At 37.3% G+C, this 21,631-nt stretch overlaps 1 protein-coding gene across 20 annotated transcripts in view; it reads right to left on the reverse strand.

Annotated features, from left to right (window-relative positions):
• Nucleotides 1-21,631, reverse strand: part of SSBP2 (single stranded DNA binding protein 2) — a 312,577-nt gene that overhangs the window by 222,502 nt on the left and 68,444 nt on the right. For 17 of the 20 annotated variants that reach the window (XR_014838163.1, XM_085013959.1, XM_085013956.1 and 14 more), the window contains one exon: nucleotides 1,587-1,659. Coding sequence is in view for 16 of the 20 variants with exons in the window: in XM_085013959.1 (XP_084870085.1) it covers nucleotides 1,587-1,659 (73 nt within the window). In the remaining 4 variants the exon portion in view is untranslated. Of the gene's footprint in view, nucleotides 1-1,586; nucleotides 1,679-21,631 lie in introns of all 20 variants that reach the window. The other 3 variants (XM_085013963.1, XM_085013961.1, XM_085013960.1) reach the window with 1 other exon arrangement.

The following is a 21,631-nucleotide window of genomic DNA, read 5'->3' on the forward strand; positions in this document are numbered from 1 at the left end:
ATAAGGCCCTACTAGTTCACATATACTACTTAGATAAAAGATTGGGGGGCTATGCATATTTCTTTACTTGTGTGCTTGGCAAAGGCTAGTGAACCTCAAGAAGGTTGTACCTCAGGAAGGGTACTTTGGCCAAGGGGTTGCCTGTTGTGTCTGTGATCTAATAGAGGCCAAACTAGTGATACCACCCGAGACGATGTAATTTTTTATCAGCAATTTTCTGGTAACTACATTTTAAAGATAAAAATTAATGTTAAATGATGTAAAATTAATGATAAAATTAACATTTTATTTTACCCAATATATCCAAAATATTATCATTTCAATGTGATCAAAAATTTTAAATTATTGATATTTTACATTCTTTTCTTCACACTAATTCTGCAAAATCCAGTGTGTGACTTCACATTTACAGCATTTCTCAATTGGATTAGTCATGGTTCAAGTGCTCAAAAAGCCATATCCTCCCAGTAACTACCATACTAGACACTACAGAAACAGAGAGAAAACCAGGGCCTTTGGAATTAACATGGACCTAAGGTTTGAATTCTGGCTCCATAACTTACTAAGCTGTGTGACCATAAGCTAGTTAGGTAAACTCTCTGAATCCTGTTGTTCTTATCAGTAAAATAGGAATAATACTATCTGCCTTACAAATTTCTTATAAGAATTACAGATAATATATGCATAATGTCTTGGCACATCATATGAAAGAACTCATTAAGAAGAAACCAGTAAAATCCTCCTCATCCTCATCGTTACATAATTGGAAAAGAAAGTGTAACATTGTAAGAAAGATCAAATTGAAAGTTTAAAAGAATGTGAAGGAGAAAAATAGAAACGGAAACAAGAACTTCAAATAAAATTATCAAAATGTTTTATAACTAAAGTTCAGTCATCAATCTCCTACTATTTATACAAAATAAAAACAAAAATCATATTTTCGGAGTTCCCGTTGTGGCGCAGTGGTTAACAAATCTGACTAGGAACCATGAGGTTTCAGGTTCGATTCCTGGCCTCGCTCAGTGGGTTAAAAATCCAGCATTGCCTTGAGCTGTGGTGTAGGTTGCAGATGCGGCTTGGATCTGGCGTTGCTGCGGCTCTGGCATAGGCCAGTGGCTACAGCTCCAATTAGACCCCTAGCCTGGGAACTCCATATGCTGCAGGAGCGGCCCTAGAAAAGGCAAAAAGGCAAAAAATAAATAAATAAATAAAATAAAATAAAATAAAATAATCATATTTTCCAAAATTGTGAGTAAAGCCAAAATATTGCTAAAACTAGAGATATGACAATGTTTGCCTTCTTAAAAAAAAAATAAAATTTGCTTTCTTGGTTATTGTTGCCAAGACTAATATTTGTTTCTATTTCGAAGGAGAAAAATTAACTGGAAAGTACGAGTTTACTTACATGGAAATGGAATTTCTGAATACTAAAAATGCTTACAAATAACATACGAAGCCTTTATTATGCATTTTGATAAGCACTCAGTACATAATATATAACGAGAGTTTTTTCAAATAATTGTTATAGTATATTTTTCACTTATATAGGATATCAAAATACAGTGGAGAAAATATATAAAACATACCTCTGATAAAAATGTTTGGGCTGACTTCTGAGCTCCTACATGGAGCAGATACTCATATACGTAGAGGGCTAACCTGAAAAACAAATAAAATACTGAGAAGAGGAGTAGTTAAAATTCATTCTTTAAGACATACATCTTTTCATTACAAAAATATTTTTTCACAAAAAATCAACTCTTCCAACATCTTTTCAATGGGAGTTTATGCATGTACACTCAGGGAGAACTTTAATTAAAATACCACACAAAGATAAAGATAAATGGGAGTTCCTATCATGGTGCAGTGTAAAAAAAATCCAACTAGGAACCATGAGGGTGTGGCCTCGCTCAGTGGGTTAAGGATCTGGCGTTGCCGTGAGCTGTGGTGTAGGTCGCAGATGTGGCTCAGATCCCGAGTTGCTGTGGTGTACATCGGCAGCTGTAGCTCTGATTCGACCCCTAGCCTGGGAACCTCCACATGCTGCTAGTGCGGCCCTGAAAAGCAAAAGGAAGGAAGGGAGGAAGGAAAATACAAATAATTTTTTTTTGGCAAAAAACACCTAAACATGGGTTTTTGTCTTGGGATCATCTAACTTATCATACCCTCAATTCCCTTTGTTATACCTGATACTAATTATAATTTATAACCAATTAACAATTCTCATAACCTATTTTAAGGTATAGTTATTATCTTTTATTAGCAAAATAAATGAATTAAGTTACTGGACCTTTGTAACACTATATCCTTCTGTCTTTTTGGTGAACATTAACATAAACTCCAGCTATTTACACATTCAAAAGCCAAAATGAATGTTGAATGTCCATTTTAATATTTTTTTAGGCACCTTCTCCTTATTCTTTAGATTTGATTGTTAAACCAGTAATATTTTAGTTTATAAGAAATTTACCTTACCAGCAAATTATAGCATTATGTAAACTTTAAAGACATCAGATTACATTATGTATTTGGGTGCTTATAAAGGTTAACACAAAAGTATGTATAAATTTATCATTCAAATATAGAATATTAAGTATGCCCTATTTATACTACTCTCATTATCTTGAAGATTCAGAATTTTAAGCTACACCATGTGGCTCAATTTTAGTTAAGCTGTTAACAAAATATTATTCATAAACCCAAATTAGTCTGAGGCAGTATTTTTAATGATATCTTGGACTGATGCCCAGATAGCTCACAACAGTTCAGTTTCTGCTACCCTGTATTTACCAATATTGAGCCAGGTTTACAGTAAACAAAACAATGTAACAATAACCACAATCCTGTACAGTTACACCATCTCTCTAGCCAAATGAATGTATGATTGTTAAAGACTGACAGATAGCACTTTCAAAGTAATTTCTTCATTATCATGAAAATATAACATGTGTTTGTCATGAAAAGGGAAAGCCTATATAAAATCACTTGTTCTGTCCCTTTAATTCTTTCTCCATTCCAAAACTGCCAAACACATAAGATGAGAATTATTTTGTAGGTAATAAGCACCATGAGTAGACATCTGTTAAATTTACCAAGAGATGAAAAGTATGTTGTTGACAGTAACATACAAATATAATTCAGAAACATCTCCTAATCTCTTCAAGTTGAATATGCCACATCTTAGCTCAGTCAAATCTACCCTAACGCAGAGGAGGTAGCATGTCATGTCCCTGAATAACGCTCCCTGTGGAAGTGTGGTCCACCACAAAAATACATTATAAGGGACGTGGAAAATCGAAATATTCCCGTAGTTTCAAACAAACAAACCCCACTGGCAATTTTTTCATACATTCTTCAAAAACATATATCCCACATACTCTGTCCCTCTACTAACTACTCCCAACCCTATTACATGATTCCATACAACGGCAAATTTCGCCTTGAAAAGAAGTTATCTGTAAATGTTTCCTGGAGAGATGGTGAAGCCTCAAAATTCCCTGTCCAAATAACCCTACAGCCTACTGCCCTGGAGCCTCAGGCAATTCCTTGTGGGTTATAAAATCTTGGGCCTATAGCCAATCCAATAATGCAGGCTAGACAAGAAAGCCAGGCCTAAGTCAAAGGCGAACAATACAGATGTTCCACCAAACTTGGGAAAGTTGGAAGTGAAAGGCAGAGAGTGAGGCAGAGGCACCATGGTTGCCCACAGGTGGGTGAGAGAACAGACCTTAGAACAGTCACAGCTAGGGCATAACTCTTGCTGTGTCCTTATAATAAACACCATTCCTTAAAGTTAAGCAAGTCACTTCCTTATAATCTCTTCTCTGTAATACTAAAGCGGTAATGTATCTCTTCTATGTTTTTCCCTGATTAATTAACAAAAAGTATCCCTCTTTTTAAGTAGAATTTAAAGCAACAATTTCCTCCTCTCAATGGGTACAGGACAATGATTCTAAAAGATGTATTGGTGAGGGCACGGAGTTGATGGGGGAAGGGGTTTCAAACTATAGAACCAAAGATTCTGAGGCATCTTCCTAGAGGTGTGCCTCTCTACTCTTCATATCTCTGTGGTAGCAGCATATCATTTGGTTACCAAACAGGGTGATAAAAATAGGGCAGGGCTGAGAAAAACTATCTATAATGCCACCTCATATATCCATGTTCTGTAACCTCCCTTGAATAAAATGAATGCTTCTCAGACAGTTAGGACCCATGCTCCAGAAAGAGCGACAGGGAGCATCGCATGGCTGAACAATTAATCAACTCTCCCACCATGATGAATCCATAATACATCACTGGCAAATCGCCCAACATTTTAACTATTACCTCTGTGAAGAGGATTTTCCAAACCTATCTCTTTAGGCCTATTCTCTCTACCAAGATCCAAACCTGCTTCTCCTAAAACTGTTTAAGTTCCTTTTTTTTTTTTTTTTTTTTTTAGGGCTGCACTCACGGCATACGGAAGTTCCTAGGCTAGAGGTCAAATTGGAGCTATAGTTGCTGGCCTACACCACAGCAATGTAGGATGTGAGTCACAACTGTGACCTACATGGCAGCTCATAGAAATGCCCGATCCTTAACCCACTGAGTGAGGCCAGGGATTGAACCAGCATCCTCATGGATACTAGTCAGATTTGTTTCCACTGTGCCACAATGGAAACCTCCTGTTTAAAGTTTCTAGAAAGTTCTTTCTTAAATTGACCATGTCCAGAGTTAAATTCACCTTCACCATCTGTTTACAGTACTTATGCTCACCTTCAGTGAAACACAATTTCTTTCTTTCTTTCTTTCTTTCTTTTTTTCTTGGTCTTTGCTAGGGCCGCACCTGTGGCATATAGACGTTCCCAGGCTAGGGGTCACATCGGAGCTGTAGCCACCAGCCTATGCCACAGTCAGAGCAACACGGGATCTGAGCCACGTCTATGACCTACACCACAGCTCAGGGCAACGCCGGATCCTTAACCCACTAAGCAAGGCCAGGAATCAAACCCGCAACCTCATGGCTCCTAGATGGATTCGTTAAGCACTGAGCCACAATGGTTTCTGAGTCTCAGTTTCCTCACTTGTAAAATGGGAAATGGGAAAAATACTTTTCTTGCAGTAACACTGAAAGGACTAGAGAGCACAGGAAATAGTAACAATGATTGTAACACTTTCAGCTAATTCTGTCACATATTGTATTACAAAGTTGTGTACTGGATTCCAATGCCACAATCTCTCCCAGGTCTGCCATTCTTTTCTATCCCCTTCCTGCTCCAGGGGAACCATTAGGAGCCACAGTAGTGGAGTATTTGTTCTACCTTCAGATAGATACTGTATACTCTCCACTAGTTCCCTGTAATAGAAGCATTAGAGCCACGAGAAGTAAGAATCTTCAAATCTCGGGGGGGGGGGGGAGAATCCCTGTAATAAATTATTTGTGTATGTACATAAATGATTCCAGGGGAGTAGGCATGAAACCTGTCCATCCATCCATCCATGCTGGGGACTCACAGCATAGTCTTTTACCCAGTGACATGAGATCATTAAGCATTTTATTTGGATTCAATTTCTACTGGACAGTGAAAATTTAAAGATAAATATTGAATATACAAATATTTATTTTATGCATACTCTCATATTAATATTTTCCTTTTCCTTTTTGGATCTTTAAGAAATTTAACTATTTTTGATGAAGTACAGAGTTAACTATTCAACCTAGTGGCTCATAATGTAACCCAAACATATAGAAAAGAATTAACAATCATGCAATAAGAGTTTGGTTGTAGAAAGTAGATGCAGGCTTTTTAAATTAACACTAATTAATGAAAAAGTATTTCAATGATGGATGGATCATATATCTTTAAGTTATCTTTTTCGCATTCTAAATTTCAGATAGTTACCAATGATTGAGTTACCAAAACCACGTCCAGCACTTCTAGAGAGGGAGCCAAAGCCAGAAAGCAAATATACCTGAAACAGTTCACTACTTTCCTTACTCCCTGGCTCTAAAGCTTTAAAAGTTAAGTGCAGGGGTTCCCATTGTGGCACAGCGGAAACAAATCCAACTAGGAACCATGAGGTTGCCGGTTTGATCCCTGGCCTCATTCAGTGGGTTAAGGATCCAGAGTTGCCCCAAACTGTGGTGTAGGGTGCAGACTCGGCTCGGATCTGAGGTGGCTGTGGCGTAGGTCGGCAGCTGTAGCTCCAATTAGACCCCTAGCCTAGCCTGGGAACTTTCAAATGCCGTGGGTGCGGCCCTAAAAGACAAAAAAAAAAAAAAAAAAAAAAAGTAAGAGCAAAGGTAGAGGCTACAATGGGAAGAATACAGAGAACAGCCAAAACCCAAACCCACTTGGCACGGCCTGCAAAACCATAATTATATATATCACCTACACATGTGATGCATACTTAACTCACTGTCCCAAAGTTACACATATAAACAATCATAAGATGCCATAGGAGGCAGAAGCAAAAGTCAACCAACCCTGATAAAACACCAGAATTCAAATTCCATCCATCTCCAATTCTGACAGAATCAAATCTTTTTCAACTAGGCTTCATGGATTCAAAATCTCTAATAACTTGGAAGTGGACCAGTCTACAGTTTAACTTTTTAGCCTATTTAATAAAGGAGGAATTCCCATCATGGCTCAGTGGTTAACAAACTCGACTACTATCCATGAGGATGCAGGTTTGATCCCTGGTCCTGCTCAGTGGGTGGGGATCTGGCATGAGCTCTGGTGTAGGTCAAAGACACAGCTCAGATTCTGCATTGCTGCAGCTGTGGCGCAAGCCGGCGACTATGGCTCCAATTCAGCTCCTAGCCTGGGAACCTCCATATGCCATGGGTTCAGCCCGAAAAGACAAAAGACAAAAAAATAAAATTAAGGAAAGGGGGAAATCCCACTCACCCTTTATTTTTTATGATTCTGACAAAAGTGGATTTTCACAAGTTATAAAAATATAATTAGAAGAGAATTAAAGACATATAAAAATGAAAAAAAAACATAAATATGTTAAACCTCTGACTACCCCTCAGAAAACACCCAAATAAAATTAAAAAGCAATAATAAACTAAGAAAACAGGATACACAATTACCAGGGCAAAAAAATGCAAATATGCTTAATATATAAAAAGATCATATAAAAAGACCTGCCAGAACATGTAGACCTTAATTTAAAAATAATGAGCAAGTTAAGGAAGTTAAAGGTCAAATAAGAATGGTGGCTGGAGTTCCCGTCATAGCTCAGTGGTTAACGAATCCGACTAGGAGCCATGAGGTTTCGGGTTTGATTGCTGTCCTTGCTTAGTGGGTTAAGGATCCGGCGTTGCCCTGAGCTGTGGTGTAGGTCGAAGACTCTGCTCGGATCCTGCGTTGCTGTGGCTCTGGCGTAGGCCAGTGGCTACAGCTCCGATTAGACCCCTAGCCTGGGAACCTCCATATGCCACGGGAGCAGCCCTCAACAGGCAAAAAGAAAAAAAAAAAAAAAAAAAAAAGAACAGTGGCTACCTATGGCCAGTAAGTTATCCTAAGGAAAAATACTCAATCTCCTAGTCATAAACAATATTTTAAAATTTAACCATTAATGTAGCAAAGACTCCTAATACATTAACATACTCAGTGCCCAAAGGATAAAATATAGAAGTGCACATAATACAGCTTTTTAAGAAAATAATATAGGTAAGTGAATAAGTAAGATACACAAAGTACAGAATAGCCTGTATAGTATGCGCCCATGTACACTACACATATATTCTTCCAGAGATATTTCATATACATACAGGCATGGGAGCAACAAATGTCACTTCCCATGCTTCCCCTTCTGCTGGAAGCATGTATGTCCAAACAGAATCTTACATTGAAGGGCTTTTTTCCTAGGGGTTAGAAGTCTAGGATAAGAGGAAGGTATTTTTTTACTGCATAAACTTTCTTCTGTTTGATTATTTTTCCTGTGATTCTTGTATTACCTATTTTTAACAACAATGAAGTAAATACAAAAATACTAAATCATAAACATTTTATATCCTTTGACCCTGTAATTTTTATTCTAAAATACTAAAGAATTAATCAGAAATCCAAACAATTCATACTGAAGCTTGTGGCAAAATTATAGCAGTGAAAAACCAGCAACCTAAATATCTGATAAAAGAGGAATAATTACTTTGTGATATATGCAAGTGATAGCAAAATATATTTTTGAAGGTGTTTAATGAAATGGAGAAATGCTCATAATGTTCAAATTAACAGCATAAGCACATATATACAAAGATACATACAGAGTGTATACAGAAAAAGAGTAGAAGGAAATATGAGTTACAGCTATTGGGAGAAATATTAATCTATAAGAAGCAACAGATGAAGCCCAACTACTATGAATGTGGCAGAAAAACTAGTAATACATAAAACCGGTATGGCCTAATTAGAGTAGGAACAAACATCCATGACTCCTTCAGAAGGCCTAAGGACAACTATTGTTACAGCAGTGTCCTCTAATTAACAACCATAATGGTAGTTTTGCATCTCCAGTAAGAGATTAAATTCTGTGCCACTCACACTACACAAAAAAACTACTATATTTAGCTAAATAAAAATATTAAAACCCTGATACATTATTTGCAAACATTTTTTTCCAAGACTGCTGTCAGGATTAATTTTGGTCTGATTTTGTTTGTTTTTTTTTATTTTTTTGAGGGGTGAGAGGAGAGATCCATTTAGATACTTTTGATTAACTTTTAAATATACAGTAAACTAATATAAGCCAAAACAATAACAAACATTATAATTAATTTTAAAATGTGGAAAATGTTAACCATCACTGGGAATCAAACAAATACATATTAGAGCAACAAAGGGATTTAAATTCTCAGTTAAACACATACAATGTAAGAAAATGGATACCTGAATATTGCTGACGGCAATAAACCAGTATAACTCTTTTTCAAAACCAATTTGGCAATAAGTATACATCAAAAACTTGCAAAAAAAGAAAAAGTTCATATACTTTGACCCAATAATTCCATTACTGGAAGTCTAGCCTAAAGAAATTCTAAATGCAGAAAGCCTAATTCAAAAAGATTTTTTGGGAGACTCTTACAAGATGGCAGAAGAGCAAGAGGACATGCTCACCCTCTCCCACAAACACATCAAAAAAACACATCTACATGTAAAACGATTTGCACAGAACATCAACTGAATGCTGGCAGAAGAACTTAAACCTCCAAAAAGGGCAAGAAACTCTTGACCAAACTGCAGAGAACAAAAGAAAAAATAGAGAGAGAGAAAAGGAATCAGTACAGGTCGAACACTCCCATGAAGGAGTTGTGAAGGAAAAAGGGAACCTTCACCCTGGGAAGCCACCTAACCAATGGAAAGATCAGCCTGAGTCGGAGGGAACTCCAAGAAGCAGAGAAAAGCACAACAGCAGGTCTGAGATCCAAAACGCACAATGAGAGACACACAGACCATCTGAACCACTGGCACAGACACCACAGACTGAGATGCTGGGCGGGGGCTGGGTGCCTAGACTTAGGCAGGTCAGTCCCAGGGAGTGGGCTGGGGTTGGTAGTGTAGAGACAGCCTAAGGGACTAGGGAGCGGTGCACTGCTGGTGGGGGGAGTGGTACACTAAGGGCTGGGGAATAGAAAGCCACGGCAGAGGGAACCAGGGAGAAGGTCCAGACCCACAGGAGAGGCAAGGTGCCACTGTTGGGAAGGGGAGAGGAGGAGGGGCAGGCTGCCACAGAAAACTCCTTGGGCCCCAGTATGCACACTTTTCCACTATATCACAGAAACCTAGCGCTCCTTCCCTGTGCCTGGCGCTCGTGCCCAGCACACGCAAATCTGGCCCCACCCAAGCAGATCTGGCCCTGCCAGCACCCTCAAGCGCTCCCAGCGCCCAGCCTGCGCAAATCTGACCAGCACCCATGCCCCACCCTCACGGAGCCAGCCCCACCAGACCACCACGGACTGTGCAAAACTACACTTTGGCTTCCCCAAATTCACAGAAGAAAAACACAAGCACGATGAAGCAGCTCAGAAACCATTCCCAGTTAAAGCAACAGGAGAATTCACCTAAAGCAATCAACAATGAAACAGACCTCTGCAGTTTGATAGACTTTGAGTTCAAAGAGGAGATAGTGAAAATACTGAAGGAATTAAGAAAGGATATGAACAGTAATACAGATTCCCTCAGAAAGGAGCTAGAAAATATGAGGAGGAGCCAAGATAAACTAGAAAATTCATTTGCAGAGATTCAAACCAAGCTAAAGGCAGTAAAGACCAGAATGAATAATGCAAAGGAACAAATTAGTGATGTGGAAGATAGAATAATGGAAATCACCCAATCAGGACAGCAGACACAAAACCAAATGAAAAAACATGAAAGCAATATAAGAGACCTATGGGATAATAGAAAGTGGGCCAATCTACGCATAATAGGAATTCTAGAAGGAGAAGAAAAAGAAAAGGGGATTGAAAATATATTTGAAGAAATTATGGCTGAAAATTTCCCAAATCTAAAGGATACTGATATCAAAATACAGGAAGCACAGAAGGTCCCAAACGAGTTGAACCCAAACAGGCCCATGCCAAGACATATTATAATAAAAAATGATATAAGTTAAAGAGAGGATTCTAAGGGCTGCAAGAGAAAGGCAAAGTGTTAATTATAAGGGAACCCCAATAAGGCTATCAGCTGATTTCTCTATAGAAACACTACAGGCCAAAGAGGAGTGGCAAGATATATTTAAAGTGATGAAAAGAAAAGATCTGCAACCTAGAATACTCTATCCAGCAAGAATATCATTTAAAATAGAAGAGGAAATAAAGAATTTCTCCAACAAAAAGCTGAAAGAATATAGCAATACAAAACCCATTCTAAAAGAAATACTAAAAGGGCTTCTCTAAATTAAAAAAAAAGAAAGAAAAAAAAAAAAAGGAAGAATTGGGATGGAGGAAACCACAATTGGAAAGAAATCACTTAAGCCAGCATACAGATCCAAACATGAAGATGTTAATAAAAAAAAGGAGAAGACATCAAAATCATACAATGTGAGTAAGGGAAGTAAGAAAAAATAATTCTTTTTTTTATCTTAATGATGTGTTTGAGCCTATATGATTATCAGGCTAAAGTAAGCAGATATAGGAAGTTGTTAACATACTTAAAAAACAGGGAAACCACAAATCAAAGCCAAACATTACATTCACAAAAACTGAAAAGAAAAATACTCAAGTATAAAATAAATGGAGGAGTTCCTGTCGTGGCGCAGTGGTTAACAAATCCGACTAGGAACCATGAGGTTGCGGGTTCGGTCCCTGCCCTTGCTCAGTGGGTTAACGATCCGGCGTTGCCCTGAGCTGTGGTGTAGGTTGCAGACGCGGCTCAGATCCCGTGTTGCTGTGGCTCTGGCGTAGGCCGGCAGCTACAGCTCCGATTGGACCCCTAGCCTGGGAACCTCCATGTGCTGCAGGAGCGGCCCAAGAAATAGCAAAAAGACAAAAAAAAAAAAAAAATAAAATAAAATAAAATAAAATAAATGGAAACCATCCAACCAAAAAAAGAAAAGGGAAACATAGAGTCAACTAGAAAACAAGGCTTAAAATGGCAATAAATATCTATCAATAATCACCTTAAATGTCAATGGAATAAATGCTCTAATCAAAAGACAGAGAGTGGCAGACTGGATAAAAAAGCAAAAACCTTCAATCTGCTGCCTACAAGAAACTCACCTTAGGGCAAAGGACACATATAGATTGAAAGTGAGGGGATGGGAAAAGATATTTCATGCCAATGGACAAGACAGGAAAGCAGGAGTAGCAATACTCCTATCAGACAGAATAGACTTTAAAACGAAGGTCATAAAGAAAGACAAAGAAGGACGCTATTTAATGGTTAAAGGATCCATTCAAAAAGAGGATATTACAATCATCAATATATATGTCCCTAATACAGGAGCACCCAGATACCTACAACAAATACTAACAGACATAAAAGGAGAAATCGATGGGAATACAATCATAGTAGGAGATTTTAACATCCTGCTCACAACAATGGGCAGATCCTCTAGACAGAAAATCAATAAAGCAACAGAGATCCTAAAAGGAACAATAGAAAAGTTAGACTTAACATTTTCAGGACATCACATCCAAAAAAAAAATCAGAATACACATTCTTCTCAAGTGCACATGGAACATTCTCAAGAATTGATCATAAATTGGGGCACAAAGCTAATCTGAACAAATTTAAGAGTACAGAAATTATTTCAAGTATATTCTCTGGCCACAATGGTATGAAACTAGAAATCAACCACAGGAAAAGAAATGAGAAAAAACCTACTATATGGAGACTAAACGACATGCTACCAAAAAACCAATGGGTCAATGAGGAAATCAAGAAGGAAACTAAAAAAATACCTGATAATGAAGACACAACCACTCAAAATCTATGGGACGCCACAAAAGCAGTGCTCATGGGAAGTTCATAGCAATACAGGCCTTCCTCAAAAAAGAAGAAAAATCTCAAATCGACAACCCACTATGTAAATGAATTAGAAAAAGAAGAACAAGAAAAATCTAAAGTCAGCAGAAGGAAGGAAATCATAAAGATCAAAGAGGAAATCAATAAAATAGAGATTCAAAAGACAATAGACAAAAATCAATAAAATCAAGAGCTGGTTCTTTGAAAAGGTAAACAAAATGGACAAACATCTGGCTAGACTCACCAAGGAAACTAGAGAAAAAACCCAAATAAACCAAGTAAAAAATGAAAAAGGAGAAATCACAATGGATACTACAGAAATACAAAAAACCATACGAGAATACTATAAACAACTATATGCCAGCAAATCTGACAACCTAGAAGAAATGGACAACTTTCTAGAGACTTACAGACTGCCAAACCTGAATCAGGAAGAAATAGATCAACTGAACATACTCATCACTAGAAATGAAATTGAATATGTCATAAAAACACTTCCTACAAATAAAAGTTCAGGACCAGATGGCTTCAAAGGCAAATTCTACCAAACATTCAAAGAGGAACTTATACCCATCCTCCTTAAATTTTTCAAAAGGTTGAAGAAGAAGGAACACTCCCAAAGACATTCTACGATGCCACCATTACCCTAATTCCAAAATCAGATAAAGATACCACCAAAAAAGAAAGCTATAGGCTAATATCTTTGATGAATATAGATGCAAAAATTCTCAACGAAATTTTAGGTAACTGAATCCAACAACATATCAAAAAGATTCATCCCAGGTTCACACAGATGGTTCAACATACACAATCAATCAATATCATAAAACATATTAACAAAAGTCAAAAAACCACATGATCATCTCGATGCAGAAAAAGCATGTGACAAAGTCCAACATCCCTTCATGATCAAAACTCTTACCAAAGTGGATACAGAAAGAACATTCCTTAACATAATTAAAGCCACTTACGACAAACCCACAGCAAATACAATACTCAAGGGAGAAAAGCTGAAAGCCTTCCCACTAAAATCTAGAACAAGACAGGGATGCCCACTCTGACCACTGTTATTCAACATGGTATTGGAAGTCGTGGCCACAGCAATCAGACGAACAAAAGAAATTCAAGGCATCAAAATAGGAAGAGAAGAGGTAAAACTGTCACTGTATGCAGATGACACGAAACTATATATAGAAAACCCTAAGGACTCAACCCAAAAACTACTTGAACTAATCAACAAATTCAGCAAAGTAGCAGGATATAAGATTAACATCCAGAAATCAGTCTTATTTCTGTATACTAACAATGAAATATTAGAAAAGGAATACAGAAAGACAATACATTTTAAAATTGCACCCCAAAAAATCAAATACCTGGGAATACACCTGACCAAGGAGGAGAAGGACATATGCTAAGAACTATAAAACATTAATCGAGGAAATTAAAGAAGAGGTAAAGAAATGGAAAGATATTCCAAGCTCCTGGGTTGGGAAAATTAATATTGTAAAAATGGCCATACAACCCAAAGCAATCTACAGATTCAATGCAATCTCTATCAAATTACCCAGGACATTTTTCACAGAACAAGAACAATCCAAAAATTTCTATGGAACCACAAAAGACCCAGAATTGCCAAAGCAATTCCGAGAAACAAAAACCAAGCGGGACACCTAACTCTCCCAGACTTAAGGCAATATTACAAAGCCACAGTCATCAAGAAAGTGTGGTACTGGTACCAAAACAGACAGACACAGCAACGGAACAGAACAAAGAATGGAGAAATAAACCCTGACACCTATAGTCAATTATTCTTTGACAAAGGAGGCAAGAACATAAAATGGGAAAAAAAAAGTCTATTCAGCAAGTATGCTGGGAAACCTGGACAGCAGCATGCAAATCAATGAAACTAGAACACACCCTCACACCATGCACAAAAATAAACTCAAAATGGCTGGAAGACTTAAATATACGACAGGACACCATCAAACTCCTGGAAGAGAACATAGGCAAAACATTCTCTGACATCAACATTATGAATATTTTCTCAGGTCAGTCTCCCAAAGCAACAGAAATAAAAGCAAAAATAAACCAATGGGACCTAATCAAACTGACAAGCTCTTGCACATCAAAGGACACCAAAAAGAAAACAAAAAGACAACTTACAGAATGGGAGAAAATACTTTCAAATCATGCAACTGACAAGGGCTTAATCTCTAAATTATACAAGCAACTTATACAATTCAACAACATAAAACCAACAACCCAATGGAAAAATGGGCAAAAGACTTGAATAGGTCCAAGGAAGATGTACAGATGGCCAACAAGCACATGAAAAAATGCTCAACATCACTGATTATTAGAGAAATGCAAATCAAAACTACCAGGAGATACCACCTCACACCAGTCAGAATGGCCATCATTAATAAGTCCACAAACAACAAGTGCTGGAGGGGGGGTGTGGAGAAAAGAGAACCCTCCTGCACTGTTGGTGGGAATGTAAGCTGGTACAACCACTATGGAGAATGGTATGGAGGTACCTTAGAAAACTATACATAGAACTACCATATGACCCAGCAACACCACTCTTGGGCATATATCCAGACAAAACTTTCCTTAAAAGAGACACATGCACCCGCATGTTCATTGCAGCACTATTCACAATAGCCAAGACATGGAAACAACCCAAATGTCCATCGACAGATGATTGGATTAGGAAGATGTGGTAGACACACACAATGTAATACCAATCAGCCATAAAAAAGAACAAAATAATGCCATTTGCAGCAACATGGATGGAACTAGAGACTCTCATACTGGGTGAAATAAGTCAGAAAGAGAAAGACAAATAACATATGATAATCACTTATATCTGGAATTTAATATACAGCACAAATGAACCTTTCCACAGAAAAGTAAATCATGGGCTTGGAGAATAGACTTGTGGTTGCCAAGGGGTTAAGGGAGGGAGTGGGGTGGATCGGGAGCTTGGGGTTAATGGATGCAAACTATTGCCTTTGGATTAGCAATGAGATCCTGCTGTGCAGCACTGGGAGCTATGTCTAGTCACTTATGATGGAGCATGATAATGTGAGAAAATAGAATGTGTACATGTATGTGTAACTGGGTCACCATGCTGTACAGTAGAAAAAAAAATTGTAATGGGGAAATAATTTTAAAAATTAAATTTAAAAAAGATTTTTTTAACCAAAGAATATGTAAAACAATAAAAAATAAATAAAAAGGGGAATTCGCATTGTGATTCAGCAGAAATGAACCTGACTAGCATCCATGAGGATGCAGGTTTGATCCCTGGCCTCACTACACTCAGTGAGTGGGTTAAAGATCTGGCGATGCTGTGAGTTGTGGTGTAGGTCACAGACATGGCTCTGATCTGACGTTGCTGTGGCTATGGTGCAGGCAATTGGCTATAGCTCTGATTTGACCCCTAGCTTGGGAACCTTCATATGATGTGGGTGAGGCCCTAAAAAGACAAATGACAAAAAATAAAATTAAAATTAAAATAAATAAATAAGTAAAAAGGAAAGCGGCCAGAGTACAGTATTTTACATTAGTTAATTTCATGTTTGGAAATATAATTCAGAATTTAGATGTGGTTATTCACCAAACACTTAAGAGACCTCTCGTAATTCTTAAACTTTCGAATCTGAGAAAATGTCATAATTGTACCACCAAATAAAATTACTTCAAATTTACCTTGTAAAATTTACAAAATCTAACAAAGAAACAAATTTTTAGCATTCACATGAATGAAATTCATCACATACTTGCCGAAAAAGTACCATCTAACAGTATAAGACAAGCAAATATTTAACTAATAAAGCATCTACAGCAGACACTGACATTTAAGAGTCTAATTACAGCAAATTCTCATTTGTAGTTGTAAATAAGGAATTTACAGTGTGGGAAAGGGGTGAAGAATTCACTTCACTCTATAATCTAGACATCTAATTTGTTTTTATGGGTTTTTTGGGTTTTTTTTGGTTTTTTTTTTTGCCATTTCTTGGGCCACTCTTGTGGCATATGGAGGTTCCCAGGCTAGGGGTCCAATCAGAGCTGTAGCCGCCAGCCTACACCAGAGCCATAGCAATGTGGGATCCGAGCCGTGTCTGCAACCTAAACCACAGCTCACAGCAACACCGGATCCTTAACCCACTGAGCAAGGCCAGGGATTGAATCCACAACCTCATGTCTCCTAGTCGGATTCGGTAACCACTGAGCCAAGACAGGAACTCCTAGACATCTAATTTGAGATTAAATCTCTTGCCCCGAAGAGATTAATGGTAGAAAATAAGGAACTCTGGACAACATATAAAAAAGAAAGTAGATATCTTAACAATTAAGATAGCATTGTTAATTTTCAAACAAGTTTTCCAAGCTACACCTAAATAAAAGGTGAATACCCCCTATAGTTCAGACTTAATTCCTCTTTCTACTACATATATATGTATGTCAATATCTATGTATGTGTGAATAATAAATCTATATAAAGCAAATCATTATTTCACAAGTCAGCCAATAAAAATGGCCTAATTTGTTTAATCTCAGTTTATAGAATAAAGTGGACATGACTAGATCATAAAAGAATTTTTAATCTTCTGAGAATTCATCTAAAGTTTCCTTTATATTACTCACGTTAGTTACAATAAATATGACTTAGCATTTATAAAACTTTCCAGAAATATGTACTATAAATCGGTGCCACCTATGGATAACATTTAATCACGCCTCACAATATTCCTGCGAGGTAGATATTGTTATGAGCAATGTATAAACAACATTAGATAAATACTTAATATCTAAATACGTTGAAAGGACCAACTACCAATAAACAGCTATGTCTGTCAGCCTGATCATGGTATCCTCTATCTGCTTTTCACACTAAGGTCTATTACTAACTGTTAAATAACCTGTCTTTTGCATGCTATTCTTTTAATATTTCAAATAGATGTACTGTCGAAACCGAAAAGCAAAAGAAAGTAGCCATTTAATATGAGAAAACATACATCCATTCCAAATTTCAGTAATAAAAACTGATTTTGTTGGGATTTCTCTATCTTCTTACATTTAGCAAGAGGGAAAAAAAGATGCCAGTAAACATAAAGCCTTCAAATTAATGGATCCCCATTTGCAGTTTTAAAATTCTTTTGGGAGTTCCCATCGTGGCGCAGTGGTTAACAAATCCAACTAGGAACCATGAGGTTGCGGGTTCGGTCCCTGCCCTTGCTCAGTGGGTTAACGATCCGGCGTTGCCCTGAGCTGTGGTGTAGGTCAGAGACGCGGCTCGGATCCTGTGTTGCTGTGGCTCTGGCGTAGGCCGGTGGCTACAGCTCTGATTGGACCCCTAGCCTGGGAACCTCCATATGCCGCGAGTGCGACGCTAGAAATAGCAAAAAGACAAAAAAAAAAAAAAAATTATTTTGGTTAATTCACTGTATGTGCAAAAGTAGAAGGAAGACAGGGTAGGAGAATAACAAAAAAAACCCAGCTGTTCCTAATTTCTCTTGAAATTAAACTACTCTAATGCATTTTTAACTTGTTTATGTCTGTATCTCCAGCACCTAAACTAGTAAGTACCATATATATATATATATGTATATATATATATATATATATGTATATGTATTTAAATGAATGAATGGCTCTTTAGACAAGGTATAAGAATAGAATCCTTGGTTTCTCCATTCAAGGCATGCTAAGGGAAAGTGTAAGGTTGCCTTAGTTGCCTATTATAGCATTAGCATCCTCTTAGTAGCTTTATGATTCCGCCTCTCAATAAAAATACTATAGTCTGACAACATGAAGATTACCAAATAACTCCTTCACACTGATTCCTAATCCCTAAATACAAAGGATAAGTTTTTTTAAGAAATAAATTAGTGCATTTAGTTGTGGGTGGTAGTTAATTGCTATTTTGTTATTTTTAATAAAACAAATTCTCAAAAGACAATAGCCTCTCTATTTCCTTAAAGGAAAGAAGTCCAAGCCAGGAAATAAATAACAAAAAGACTACAGAGGGCTAGAAGAGTGGTCCAGCTGTTACCATTTAGCACTGGTGAGTAGTATGTGCTGTGAAATATTGCATCCAAAATCCACTCCCCATCTTTTGTCCTTAAATCCCAATGTCATTGACTAGAGAAGCCTCAGATACAGAGAACTTAGATTAAGTTCTCCTAATGGACTGTAAAAAGTCATGCTGGATCTAGAAAAGAGATCTCATTCCTGATCCACTGTTTAATTCCACTGTCAACTAATGGTATGTATCAGTGTCCAAATGTGACTCCTACAATGATAAAATGCCAAGAGTTAGCTGGATCACAGTTAGCTAACAAGTAGCAAAGAGCATTTGGCAGCCACTGAGAGACTGCTCATGAGACTGTAAGTAGTTTAGCAATGAAACTAGATCAGCCTGATCAAATTATCAACAGAGCTTACAACCTGGTGCTAAGGAGGTGTGAAAAATTAGAAATCTGTTTCTAACATTGTCTTTTTAAAGTTCTTCATCATTACAGTGAAGCTAAAAAAAAAAATTTTAGCGTGTCACAAACTGTCTATGCAACCACATAATAATATTAATACCCAGCCTTTGTTTTAAACACCCTTAAAAAGTCTTTTTTTATATTCTCAGTATCAGTTTTAGAGAAATAAATCCCTGATATACATAAAAATATTGAAGATACTAAACTGAGAATTAAATGTTCTGGGCAGAGATAACTCCATCAGTTAAGATTGACAGGGACAGAAATGAAAGATTTAACAATTATTAAATGGATAGCTGGGCATAAAAATATGACTGCCGATGTTTCATTTATTTCATAAATGATAGACACCTAATTCTTAGGAGTATGGATTTAGAATTAAATGATTTGGTGTGCTTAGAAATAGAAACACTTGGAGTTCCCATCATGGCGCAGTGGTTAACGAATCCGACTAGGAACCATGAGGTTGCGGGTTCGGTCCCTGCCCTTGCTCAGTGGGTTAACAATCCGGCGTTGCCCTGAGCTGTGGTGTAGGTTGCAGACGTGGCTCAGATCCAGCATTGCTGTGGCTCTGGCGTAGGCCGGTGGCTGCAGCTCCGATTGGACCCCTAGCCTGGGAACTTCCATATGCTGCGGGAGCGGCCCAAGAAATAGCAGAAAAAAAAAGACAAAAAAAAAAAAAAAAAAAAAAAAAGAAAAGAAAAGAAATAGAAACACTTGCCTTTTGCAGACAGGCAAATTCATGATTAAAATGACTATTAATTTGGGGAAAATTTAAAGGCAAAGCTATAATAAGAATTAATTAAAAACTCATCAACAGTGTGTAGAAACATGGTTATTTGCAGAAATTAGTAAAATTCTCCATCTAATCTTAGAACTAAGCTATATACATTGGAATTACAGTACTAAACATACTTTCTAACAGTACTTACTCCATTTCAGTTCAGCTTGAAGATTATACATTATACCCAAGCTCCCACCCACCTATGGAATCTTGATATACATAGTCTAATATTCATAGTTGATACACACAGTTCTACCTATTTGTGCTATCCTTATAGAGGAGATTTTCCTTTATATCCACCCAGAATACTAGTAGCCTCTTAAACACTTGTTGACTAAGCTTGGAAGACTTCCCATATTCTATTTCAATGTTTTAACATCAAAATTAATACCAGACACCAGACTTCCATTTACGTCATGGAAGAGTAAGTGGGACTGAACTTGCCCTCTTGCTGCAGAAAACTAGAACATCAGGATATTGAAACAACTGGTTTTAGAGACTGGACAAAAGACAGTGTAGACCTATAAAACTGAGAAAAGGGGGACATACAGGATTGAGTCCTATCATAACCCTAGCTTTCTGCCTCAAGGCACATTACAGAACACAGTGCAAGGAGGGAGAAATCCAATCACAGGACAGTGGTCTAAGTTGAGGAGATCAAGGGATCAAATTTGGAGGGGGAGGTGGAGGATTGAGGCAACTAGATTTTTTAGGCAGGGTATCAGCAGGGGTGCTACACAGCAAAAGAACTCCAACAATCTGCACTGGGGAAACTCCACCTGGCCAGGCAAAGAATTGTTGCTCACAAAGAGCTGGGAAACCACTAACTACTCACAGGAGAAACAACAAGCTCATCACTCACAATGAACATCAAGACCATTTGGTGGAGATGTGTGAGTGACTTCTGAGGTAGAACTAAACTCTAGTCCTAGAGTACAAGTAAACTTACCCTAACCATGGTGGGTAATTTTAACCCCAAACAAGCTTTTAACAATACACAATTGTAGCCAGATTAATTTGACTAGAGAATAGTAGCTTTAAGTTAACTTCAAGGTAAATATTTAAAAAGTGATACTGGGTACCACGTCAGAGATATTAAAAGAACTTTCATGTTGGTGAATGACACGGTCAGTGGAGGCAAGGGATATGGGAAATCTCTGTACCATCTACTCAGTTTTGCTATGAACCTCACTAAAACTGCTCTTTTGAAAAAAGTATTTTTAAAGTGATTACAATAGGTGATGGGGCTTCTTCCTTCCTTCTCTGTATTGTTCTATGTTTTGCAAATTTTCTTTAATCAAGAAAAAATTATTTTAAAAATTAGTCATAAGCTCATATCTCCTTCCCAAGCTTATTTTGAATTATCTATATGTACTTAAGTTGGTAACCAAGAAAAAATCTTCTTTCTAAATAATATAAATTACATATTGTAAGAAATTAAGATGAGTGGAAAACATTTAAAAGCAGTCTGTTTTTCCTCTTGCTACTAAGCTCTGAAAACAACTTACTCAGAATTTCTTCCTGACTTTACCATTCTAATTTTTCTTTCTTTTCTTTTTAATCTAATGCAAAGATTACTATGAAACTGAAAATAAAGTGCATCATTTAAAATCTCTTTATTTTTATCTTTTACAGAGTGCACAAAGCAGAAGCTATATGTACAGGTAGCACCTCCTCACAACAGGACATCATTTGCCCTGGTGCCCAGCAGGTCACATGCCAGGTGGATACAACCCATGCTGTAGAATCAAGTCTAAGATTAGTAGTTCACTCAGAGATAGCCTGGCAGAGCAGGACTCAAGCTCACCTCCTCTCATGAAAACACCAAAATTACAGCTAAGTGCTTAACAAGCATCAATGAAATAGACTGGAAATGCCAAAAAATATATCCC

Source organism: Sus scrofa, chromosome 2, assembly GCF_054392235.1.
Source record: "Sus scrofa isolate SSC_HxYL_T2T_F1_AM1 chromosome 2, Sscrofa_HxYL_maternal_Yorkshire_Landrace_v2.0, whole genome shotgun sequence".
Lineage (NCBI taxonomy): Eukaryota > Metazoa > Chordata > Mammalia > Artiodactyla > Suidae > Sus > Sus scrofa.